Genomic DNA, 12253 nt, shown 5'->3' with positions numbered 1-12253 from the left:
TCCAAGAAACTGTCAGAGATTAATCACACCAAGGCATCATTAATACGTAGAAACCCCATTTATTACTTGTGCACAGGGAGACAGCACACAAAGAGCTACTGTATAGTCTCGTAGCAGAATACACACAGACCTGTTAAAAGCATTTTTACAGCCAATCAGTACATTTTGCACAAACCTATCCGCCTATTTGCATAAGTTAACTGACCAATCCATATTTCAGTAAATTTTCATTCCCAGCACAACAGACATAGTGCTTACGCAAATGCTTATCACAATCCTGATTATATTGGCCTGAAAAAGAACAAAATGGAATGTCTCAGGGCTCATCCTACAACTGTGGTCAGACAAGATGGTATTGTTCTCAAGGCTGCAGTATTTTTCTCTTAGGCCGAGGCATATAATTCAACTTCTCCATTAACCCTTTTAGCACTAAATGGGTTCCCTATATTTGCCTAGGCCACCACAACTCCACAAAATCATTATTTTTAAAAGCTTTGGAGGTTGATATCTAATAAAATAGATGCTTATGTTGGAGGGAGGTGATGGCGTATTGGCATTGTCGCTGGGCTAGTAATCCAGAGAACCAGGGTAATGCTCTGGGGACCTGGGTTCAAATCTCACCACAGCAGATGGTGGAATTTGAATTTGAATTTGAATTTGAATTCAATAAAAATCTGGAATTAAAAATCTAATGATGATCATGAAACCATTGTCTGATTGCTGTAAAAACCCATCTGGTTCACTAACGTCCTTTAGGGAAGGAAATCTGCTGTCCTTACCTGGTTGTGGCCTACAGCAATATGGTTTGACCCTGAACAAGGGCAATTAGGGTTGGGCAATAAATGCTGGCCTAGCCCATGATGCCCACATCCCAGGAATGAATAATAAAAAAAGATGTGACCTTAAACTGTCTGCCCTCTCAGGTGGATTTAAAAGCTCCCATGACACGTTTCAAGGAAGGGCAGGGTAGTTCTGTTGAATGAATATCACTCAGGTGATCTGGTTTCACATTGTTATTTCTGGGATTTTGCTATTTGCACGTTTTGTTGCATTTCCTACATAACAATGACTATGCTCAAGTGCTTTGGGATGTCCTGAGGATGTGAAACATGTTTAAAATGATCATCATTGTGTTTAAACCCCTTCATGGTCTTGCTGCTCTCTTTCTTTGTAAGAACCTCAGTCCTACAACGTCCACCCCTCTCGCCTTCCCACTGTCCATTATTCTGCTGGCCATTTGTGTAAACCCACCCCCACCCCAACTCTTTGGTGGCCTACCTTCAGCCATCCAGGTTCTCCCTCTGGGTTTCCCTCCCTTAACCTCTCGAAGGTTTGTTTTTAGTTTTTTCTGGGACAGAAGCCGTGGGTTCAAGTCTGACTCAAGACTTAAGCACATTTTCTAGCCTGACACTTCAGTGCAGTACTGAAGGAGTGCTGTATTGTCGCAGAAGCCACCTTTTGGATGAAACATCTTTCCTCTCCTGGCAGTGCAACCAACATTACTAAAATGGATATGTGACCGCTTATCAAGTTACTTTTGTTTGGACATTGAGGTGTGCAAATAGGCTGCAGTATTTCCTGTTACAACAGCAACTAACTTCCAAAGTCCTTCATTGGCTGTAAGACATTTTGGGGCATCCTGAGGTCATGAAAGGCAAAATTGAAATGCACGTTTATTTATTTCCTAAAAGTTGGATACACTTGACTGTGTGCGTACGAAGGACTGTATGGACTCCGTGTAGTGTTCTGTCTGTGTTCTGGAGATGCATTATTCAACCCTTGAAGCTGATGTATCTGATATCATTTTTTCAGGATACAACATTGTGGGATATGCTATGTACTACTATGCGTATGATGCTTGGATTGGAAAATCACTACACCTTGAGGATTTCTATGTAATGGAAGAAGTTAGAGGTAAAATAAAAATTACATTATTTTTTGGAAAAGAGGTTTTCTAACCACTGTTTGCAACAGGGGCACATGTCAGTGTCATTCAAACTGATTTTAGCTAACTTCAACAATAGTAACTTGCATTTATTATAGCATCTTTTATGTTCAGAATACAGTACAGATGTTTGTACTGTTTCAAAAACAAAAAATGCTGGAAAAACTCAGTGGGCCTGACAGCATCTGTGGAGAGAGAGAGAGAGAGTTAACATTTCGAATCCGTGTGACTCTTCTTCAGAGCTAAAGAGGAGTAGAAATGTGGTGAAATATTTATTATTTCTATTTGTTCTTATTAGTATTTATTTCTTATTTCACCACATTTCTACTTCTCTTTAGCTCTGAAGAAGAGTCATACAGACTCGAAACGTTAACTCTGTCTTTCCCTCCACAGATGCTGTCAGACCCGCTGAGTTTTTCCAGCATTTTTTGATTTTGTTTCAGATTTCCAGCATCCGCAGTGTTTTGCCTTTATACTTGTACTGTTTCCTAGCTGTACATCTTAAGGGCCCAGCAAGGAAAGTATGTTACCCTGCTCTGCTTTCCTGATTCAGAAGATGGTGGGATCAAGTGCTGCTGCAGGGCATGAGTAACCCAGACTAATGCTTCAGTGCAATACCGAAGAGGTGCTGTTTCTTGGATCGGATGTTAACAGAAGCCATATCTGCCTGCTGAGGTAGATGTGGAAAGATCCCACGGCACCATTCAAAAGAGCTGAGGTTCCCGGATGATGCCTCCAAAAATTGATTAACTGCTCGTTGAACTTCTTTGTTTGTTTGTACAGCCTTGCTGCTGACAGACGGCTGTAGTGTTTGCCCCACGTGACAATGACTAAACTTCAAAAGTAATTCATTGACTATAAATATATATTGGCTTGTCCTCGGACAGGTTTAAGTGTTACGTGTATGATAGTAGTTGAATTGAATTTCACCACTTGGGTAGCCAGGTAATGAAGGATAGAACCGGAGTTAGTATTTACAAGCTTTGATTTACAGAGAAACACATTACTCATCGTGCATCTCCAATCAACACATCTTTCACTCTGCTTCTATATGTATAAGCATGGGTGAGTCCCCAGTTAATGTCCACCAACTGGATACAATTAAACACCCAATTGTATTCAATTAATACTGAACACTTTGATACAGAGTTGCACATGACTCATAGATTGACCTTGTCTATCACAGAACATACCATAAGGTGCTGGAGCAGAAGTAGGCTATTTGGCCCATCAGTCTGCTCCACCACTTTCCTGCCTTTTCCCCATAACCCTTGATTCCCTCGTTGATTAAAAATGTGTTTATCTCGGCCTTGAATATACTTAACGACCCAGCCTCTACAGTCCTCTGCGGTAAAGCATTCCACAGATTACTACCCTCCTCAGCTCTGCCTTAAATGGAAAACCCTTTACTCTGAGATCATGCCCTCTGGTGCTAGACTCTCCCACAGGGGAAACAACCTCTCAGCATCTACCCTGTCAAGTCCCCTAAGAATCTTATATGTTTCAGTAAGGTCGCCTCTCATTCTTCTTAACTCTAATGAGTACAGGCTCAACCTACTCAAACTATCCTCATAAGAAAATCTCTCCATTCCTGGGATCAACCCAGTGAACCTTCTCTGGACTGCCTCCAATGCCAGTATATCTTTCTTCAGATAATGGAACCAAAACTGTTCGCAGTATTCTAGGTGTGGTCTAGCAAGTGCCTTGTATAGTTTTTAGCAAGGTTTCCTTATTTTTATACTCCATTCCCTTTCAAATAAAGGCCAACATTCAATTTGCCTTTCTTATTACCTGTTAAACTTGTATGTTAACTTTTTGGGATTCATGCACGAAGACCCCCGAATCCCTCTGTGCTGCTGCTTTCTGCAGTCTTTCTCCATTTAAATAATATTCAGCTCCTCTATTCTTCCTGCCGAAGTGCATAACCTCACATTTTACCACATTATATTCCATCTGCCAAGTTCTTGCCCACTCACTTAACCAGTCTTTGTCCCTCTGTAGACTCTTTGTGTCATCCTCACCACTTGCCTCCCCACCTATTTTTGTGTCATCTGCAAATTTGGCGATAGTACATTCACTTCCCTCATCCAAGTCATTAAGAATATATAATGTAAATAATTGTGGCCCCAGCACTGATCCCTGTGGCACTCCACTTGTTACGGGTGGATCCCAACTCTGTCTTCTATTAGTTAGCCAATCCTCTATGCATGCTAATATACTACCCCCAACACCGTGGGCTCTTATTAAGTAGCCTTGTGTGCGGTACCATATTGAATGCCTTTTGGAAATCCAAATATATGACATCTGGTTTCCCTTTATCTATCCTGCTTGTTACCTCCTCAAAGAATTCTAATAAATTTGTCAGGCATGATTTCCCCTTCATGAAGCCATGCTGACTCTGCTTGACTATATTATGTATTTCTAAATGCTCTGCTATTACATCCTTTATAATAGACTCTAACATTTTCCCAATGACAGATGTTAAGCTAATTGGCCAATAGTTACCTGTTTTTTGTCTCCCTCCCTTTTTGAATAAGGGTGTTACATTGGCAGTTTTATAATCCTCTGGGACTTGTCCAGAATTTAAGGATTATTGGAAGATTATTACCAATCATCCACTATCTCTGTTGCTACTTCCTTTATTATCCTAGGATGCAAGCCGTCAGGTCCAGGGGACTTATTGGCCTTTAGCCCCAATAGTTTCCCTGGTACTTTTTCTCTAACGATAGTTATTGTATCTATTTCCTCCACCCCCTTTTGCCCCTTGATTTTTTAGTATTTTCGGAATGCCTAATAGAGTCTTCTACCGTGAAGACTGATGCAAAGTACTTATTCAACCCCTCTGCCATTTCCTGGTTCCCCATTATTATTTCCCAGCCTCATTCTCTCAGGGGTGTATGTTCACTTTGGCCTCTCTCCTTTTTTTATATATTTAAAGAAGCTCTTACTGTCCATTTTTATATTACTTGCTAGTTTACCCTCAAAGTTTATTTTCTCCCTCTTTATTTTTTGATCATCTTTTGTTAGTTTTTAAAACTTTCCCAATCATCTGGCTTCCTACTAATCTTTGCCACATTGTATGTTTTTTCTTTGAATTTGATACTATCCTTTACTTCCTTGGTTAACCATGGTTGGTTTATCCTCTTCCTAGAATCCTTCTTCCTCACTGGGATATACGTACTTCCAGTTGAGTTTATTATTTTCTGGTACATATCTGAGGGAAGTCCAGAGAGTAAAGCAAAACAACTGTTGAGGTTTATAGTCCCAATGTGACCAACTGTTTGTGCGTTCCCTGTTTAGTAATTTTTATTTAGGCAAATTGCAGGGCTTCTAATGATGATTTGGATTCCCTTTGCAGGATGTGGAATTGGTTCAGAATTTCTGAAGAAGGTCAGTCAGGTAAAAAAGAGATTCCTATTTATTATCTTAATCACTAATGATGAGAAAAGCAGTAGGAAACCTCAGACTTAACATTCTCTCCCAAGTACTTTCAGCCTCTCCTTTTGTCTGTTTTTTGCCTTGAGGATGTTAATGTCTCGTCAATTACATTGTTAAAGTTTGTTAATGGTGACTATGTTGTTAAGGTTAAGAGAAACAGGTGATAGATATTAATTGTCTTTGAGCATGTATAAATAGGGGATAGTTGGGACGTTGGGTTGTGTTGGAGGAGAGCTGTGAGACTGAACAAGTCAATAAACACTCAGTAAAGGAAAGCTCTGTTTCTTGGTTTCGGCTTCACCAGCTGCCGTGGATCCTGTTAAAGAAGGAAATAGAAGGCACAAATGTTGTTGTTGGGGAAGATTGCTCTCAAATCAAAAAAGGAGATTTGGAAAGCTGTCTGTTATCCTCTTGAGTTCAAACTGATGTAATGTTAACAAGGAAGACTGAAATAGCTTTGCTTGAGTGAGAAAAGACAGTGGCAGAAAATCATCCCTGTTCTAATGCACAAACAGCTAGAATGAAGACTTAGACCTAGATGAAATAGAATAGAAGATACATTGGGAGTGCAATAGGCGGGATAAGGAGTGCAGTAAATCAGAAGCATTGCAGAGTAAAGCTCCCTCTCCTAGCTACCTTGGCAATAGTTATTACTGTGATACAGTTTATTTCAACCAATGTTGTGATTGACCAAGTTGTCAGTTATGCAAATAACCCAAAGATACCAAGATCGAGACCAGCTAGACTCATTTCACTTGGGGTCCTGGACTTAATTTTAGGAAATAAAGCCGGGCAAGTCGTAGAGGTATCAGTGGGAGAGCATTTTGCAATAGTGATCATAGCTTAGTTAGATTCAAGGTTGTTATGGAAAAGGACAAGGATGGGCCAGAAATCAAGAGTTCTAAATTGGGGGAAGGCCGATTTTTAATAAGATCAGATATGATTTGGCCAGAGTGGACTGGGAGCAGCCACTTTTAGGTAAATCTGGGTCAGAGCAGTGGGACTCTTCAAGAAAGAAATAGGGAGAGTACAGGGCCAACATATTCCAGTAAAGACAAAGGGTGGGACCGACAAATCCAGGGAACTCTGGATGTCAAGGGATATACAGGTTTGGATAAAGAGGAAAAGGGAGGCTTAAGGCAGATACCGAGGGCTCAAAACAGCGGAGGCCATAGAGGAGTATAGAATGTGTAGTGGGGAACTTAAAAAGGAAATTAGGAGAGCAAAAAGGGGCATGAAAAAACACTGACAGGTAAAATAAAGGAAAATCCAAAGTTATTTTACAAGCACATTAAGAGTAAGAGGATAACTAGGGAAAGAGTAGGGCCCATTAATGACCATAGTAGTAACTTGTGTGTGGAGCCGAAAGACGTAGGTAGGGTTCTAAATGAATACTTTGTGTCCGTGTTCACAAGTGGGAGGGATGACATGGATATGGAAATCAGGCAGAAAGACTGTGATATAATTAAAGAAATTAGCATAGAAAGGGAGGAGGTTGTAAGTGGTCTGGCAGGCTTAAAAGTAGATAAATCTCCAGGCCCGGATGAAACAGGCCCAGGCTGCTGGGTGAGATAAGGGAGGAGATAGCAGGGGCGCTGGCAATAATTTTCAATATTTCTCTGGCCACAGGAGAGGTGTCAGAGGATTGGTTAACAGCCAATGTGGTACCGTTATTCAAGAAGGGAGGAAGGGATAAACCAGGGAACGACAGGCCAGTCAGTCTAACCTCAGTGGTGGGGAAACTATTGGAAGCAATTCTGAGGGACAGAATTAATCTACACTTGGAGAGGCAGGGATTAATCAAGGACAGTCAGCATGGTTTTGTTAAGGGGAGGTCATGTCTGACCAACTTGATTGAATTTTTCGAAGAGGTGACCAGGTTTGTAGATGAGGGCAATGCATTTGACAGTCTACTTGGACTTCAGCAAGACTTTAGATAAGGTCCCGCATGGCAGACTGATAACGAAGGTGAGCCCATGGGATCCAAGGCAATTTGGCAAATTGGATCCAGAATTGGCTGAGTGGCAGGAAGCAGAGGGTGATGGTCAAGGGGTGTTTTTGTGACTGGATGCCTGTGTCCAGTGGGGTTCCACAGGGATCGGTGTTGGGTCCCTTGCCGTTTGTGCTATATATAAATGATTTAGATTTGAATGTAGGAGGGTTGATGAGTAAGTTCGCGGATGACACGAAAATTGGTGGGGTGGTAAATAGTGAGGAGGATAGCCTTAGGTTACAGGAGGAAATAGACAGAAATGGTACAATTTTAGATGGGCTGATCAGTGGCAAATGGAATTTAATCTGGATAAGTGTGAGCTAATGCACTTGGGCAGGACAAACAAGGCACGGGAATACACGATGAATAGTAGGACCCTGGGAAGTACCGAGGATCAGAGGGTCCTTGGTGTGCATGTCCACCAGTCCCTTAAGGTAGCGGGCCAGGTAGATATAAGGTGGTTAAGAAGGTATATGGGATACTTGCCTTTATTAGCCGAGGCATAGAATATAAGAGCAGAGAGGTTATGCTGGAACTGTATAAAATGCTGGTTAGGCCACAGCTAGAGTATTGCGTGCAGTTCTGGAATCTGCATTATAGGAAGAATGTGATTGTACTAGAGAGAGTGCAGAGGAGATTTACCAGGATGTTGCCTGAGTTGGAGGGTTTTAGTTTTGAGGAGAGATTGGATAGACTGGAGTTAGTTTCCCTGGAGCAGTAGAGATTGAGGGGGGACATGATTGAGGTATATAAAATTATGAGGGGCATAGATAGGGTAAACAGGAAAGAACTTTTCCCCTTGGTGGAGGGATCAATAACCAGGGGGCATAGATTTAAGGTAAGGGGCAGGAGATTTAGAGGGGATGTGAGGAAAAACTTTTTCACCCAGAGGGTGGTGGGAATCTGGAACTCACTGCCTGAAAGGGTTGTGGAGGCAGATACCCTCATAACATTTAAGAAGTATTTGGATGTGCACTTGCGATGCCATGGCATACAAGGCTATGGGCCGAGTGCTGGAAAATGGGATTAGAATAGTTAGGTACTTGTTTGACTGGCGCAGACTTGATGGGCCGAAGGGCCTTTTTCTATGCTGTAGACCTCTGACTCTATGACTCAGTGTACTTCCCAGTCCTTCTCACTGACTATTTGTCTGTGAGATGGGCATTTGGTCATATAACCTTGATCAGCAGTCACTTAAGGTCATTTTATTTGTATAAAGCAAGGTGCAGTGGTGAAAGACATAATATACAATGGTAGCTGAATGAGGAGAGTTAATATGAATGAAATGGTACAATTTTGAAGGTGGTCTGGAAATAGACCCGAGGTTTAAAGTTCAGAAATCTTTGGAGGTGTCAGAACAAATGGAGAAAGCTTTTATAAAGGCATAGAGGATTGGTTGCTTTATAAATAGAGACATGGAGTAGATAAGCAAGTATTGATAAATGTTTATAAAGCAATGATTAGGTGCTACTTTTAGTAGTATGTTCAATTCTGAACACCTTACTTTAGAAAGGATGCTAAGGACTTGGGGGAAGATGCAGAGGAGATTCACTCGAATGCAACAAGGCATAATGGACTTTGATTACATGGAGAGACTAGAGAAGCTGAGATTGTTCCCCTTACAACAGCAAAAGGCTAAGAGAAAATTTTAACGATGGCGTTCAAAGTCATGAAGGGTTTTTAAGTTAAATAATGGAAAACTGTTTCCACTGACAAAGCAGTTGGTGTCCCGAAGACACAACCGACAAAAGAGCCAGAGAGGAGATATTGGAGAAATCTTTTTATGCAATGGTGTTATGATTTGGAATACACTGCTTGAAAGGATAACTGCTTCGTAAGAAATAGGAGCTCCGCCATTCAATGAGATCATGTCTGATTTTCTACTTCAACACCATTTTCCTGCACCATCCCTGTATCCCTTGATGTTTTTAATATGTAGAAATCCATCAATCCCTGTCCTGAGCATAGCTTTCAATAGTAATTTTCCAAGGGAAATTGACTAATAACTTGAAGGAATGAAAATTGGCATGCTGTGGGGAAAGAGCTGGGCAGTGAGGCTCTATCAAAGAGCCAGCACAGGCACAATGGGCTGAATGGCCTCCTTCTGTGCTGTGTGGATGTTTGTTTTTAAATTCATTCATGGGACCTGGGCGTCCCAGCATCCTTAATTGCCCTTGAGAAGTTGGTGGCGAGCTGCCTTCTTGAATCGCTGTAGTCCTGAATTGAGCCATTGAATAAATTGCCATATGATATTGTGCTTGAGGGAATGAACTAATGTTGAGAGTAAACTTTGTTCTGTTTTCAGACTGCTGTGCAGGACCACTGCAGCAGTTTGCATTTCATTGTAGCAGATTGGAACCACCGCTCAATAAACTTTTACAAGAAGCTTGGTGCTGCCGATATGTCCAAACAGGGTGGATGGCATCTTTTTGAGCTTCAGAAGAAACACTTGGTTAAAATCGCAACTGAAGAATGAGTTTGAAGAGTGAAGTCTGGATATCTTTGTGTCCCTTCCCAAAGAACCTTAATTGAAAGTTTTATGCAGTTGTTGTAGATTTAAGACCTCAATTTTGATTGTTTTTATGCTTAATATCGACTCTCATCCTGTAAGATCATCATTTAGCAATTCTTTTAACTAGAATCCATATTGCAGTAGCTTTTATGCCATTGAACTTGCACTATTTAATCAGTTGTCTTCAGGTGTAAAATGATGTGTTACGTTGTTGATAAACCCTGTTTATATAATAAAAGGTAAATAGTGGATCAATGCTACCTGTGGCAATCAAAAATGTTTCTGCCGTTAGGAAATGGCATACTATAATATAGGCCATGTTTTGGTGTGTATATATAGCTTTACATGGATACAGTGTCAATATGGAGGAATGTTGTCCAGTTCTGTGTATATAAATAAAACTATGGCTGTGTTTTAGAAACTACTGCTTCTCAAGGAGAGCCAAAGCTCACTTGTTCTTTCTCTCATCCCCATTATTTTAGCTGCAATTAAATTATCTTTTGATGTCGATCTCAATAGGCTTAGCTAGAAGCATAAAAAATAAAGTTTGGAAGCTCAGAAGTATTTTGGATGAAAAATTAACATAACAGGTCACTTTAGATCAGGAGCACACTCACTTCTGAGGCAGCAGGAATTAACGCCACTCCAGGAATTAAGTGCATAATCCAGGCTGTGCTCTAGTGCTGCGTTCTCAGATGAGTTGCTTAACAATGTTTGGTTGGTGATGTTAGTTGAGGGATAAATATGACAAGGACACAGGGCAAAACTCGCCTGCTCTTCTTTGACAAGGCCAACTTTGAAATTGTATACTTTCAAGGCATTGAAAAGTTGCATCACTACAGAAGTGTTTAGAGAAACAAAAATTAAAAATATGCTGCTCACAAAACAATGGTGCATGCTTTGACTGCATACCACTTATGACGTATTGGCCTTAACATTGCTCTGACTTCTGTTACGGACTAGAGGGGGTTTAATTTAAACAGCTCTGATTTCTCCTCTCTCCGCCTGTCTGTAAATAGAAAGATGTTTTGATTTTGATTTCCCCCTTTATAAGCGGTGGTGTATTTCCCAACCCCTCAGTTTTGGTGTGATCCAATTTCTATTAATAATTCCACAGCAAACTCATGATAGGATGAACTCAGAGGATTAGTTTATTTGCACACATTCAAAATGTGGGAGGAGGGTAGCAACATTACTTCCTTTTCACTCATACCATAAAAGGGGGACAGAGAAAGAAAGATTTACAGGGCAAAGACCACAGATAAAAGAATTATTGCTTCACATGAGTCCAGAATCAAAGTCCAATGGTGCATTCCTTCACAGAGGCTGGAAGGCTGAACTGATGCTCAATAATTCACTTTTCCAGTACAGTTGACTTTCACGATAAGGTCGACATGCAGGGATGAATCAGTCTTGTAGGCAATGGCACAGAAGTTCCAGTGCAAACAGTGTCTGTGGGATTAGGCATTCAAACCTGGAGAGAGCCCTTTCCTGTGCTGTTGCTCGGTAGATGGAAAGATGGCAGACTGAGCTTTGCAGCGCCACAAGGGAATATTACTGGTTCCACCAGCTAGAGGGGGGAGGGGGCTGTCATGTCACATGACTCCCATCTCTCCACTTTGGCTTTGACAAAGGGGTGTGTATCCTTTTGTCTGGGTCCTTTGTCCTGTTAGCCAGACCTAGCTTATGAATTGCAGATGTCCTCTGTATAGTTCCTTTTGGATTTGGCCTTCAGCATACGAGGGGTTGTTAGGGTCTCCTCAGAGATAACGGTGTGCGTGTATGTGCGCGCGTGCGCTACAATTAAACATTGGGAGTACTGTGCTTTCTACCTTACATGACCACACCAACAACACAAAGAGGATTGGTAACTCAATTAGGTGGTTCTTATTTTGAAGAAATTCAACTATATACAGTAACATCTTCAGGCTACTTAACACATCGCATCTCTAGGACTGCCCCTATCTTCTACCTGTTGATCACATGAGTATCTACATCATATCCTGCCTGGTGAAGCACAACAGTTCTAGGTACACTCCTTAAAGGCATACCACAACAGGAAGGACCCAGTCATTGTCTTTAATCCCCCCCCCCCCCATACACTTTTCTTCCCTAACCACCGACTGCACCACCTTCATTGGCTGCAGTCTTGAGAGTGAACAAAGCTGTTCACAACCTTGGTGTGGTAATTAACCCCAAGGTGAGCTTCTGATCACATACCTACGGAATCATTAAAACTACTTACACCTATAACATTTCCCATCTCTGCCCTGCCTCAGCTAATCTGCTGCTGAAACCTTCAAATATGCTTTTGTTACCTGCAGTCTTGCCTATTCCAATGCTCTTTTGGCTGTCCACCCTCCTC

General features: G+C 41.4%; 1 protein-coding gene across 3 annotated transcripts in view; it reads left to right on the top strand.

Annotated features, from left to right (window-relative positions):
- LOC144691476 (diamine acetyltransferase 1-like) overlaps positions 1 to 10328 on the top strand; it is a 24530-nt gene extending 14202 nt beyond the window's left edge. For all 3 annotated transcript variants that reach the window (XM_078559591.1, XM_078559590.1, XM_078559592.1), the window contains 3 exons: positions 1813 to 1914; positions 5304 to 5344; positions 9682 to 10328. In XM_078559591.1, coding sequence (XP_078415717.1) covers positions 1813 to 1914; positions 5304 to 5344; positions 9682 to 9852 — 314 coding nt within the window. In that variant the 3' untranslated portion in view covers positions 9853 to 10328. The remainder of the gene's footprint in view (positions 1 to 1812; positions 1915 to 5303; positions 5345 to 9681) is intronic.
- Positions 10329 to 12253: the final 1925 nt, after the last annotated feature.

The sequence above is a fragment of the Cetorhinus maximus genome, chromosome 16, assembly GCF_964194155.1.
Source record: "Cetorhinus maximus chromosome 16, sCetMax3.hap1.1, whole genome shotgun sequence".
NCBI classification, from domain to species: domain Eukaryota; kingdom Metazoa; phylum Chordata; class Chondrichthyes; order Lamniformes; family Cetorhinidae; genus Cetorhinus; species Cetorhinus maximus.
The sequence above is the reverse complement of the archived record's forward strand: the minus strand, read 5'-3'. Positions and strand labels throughout refer to the sequence as shown.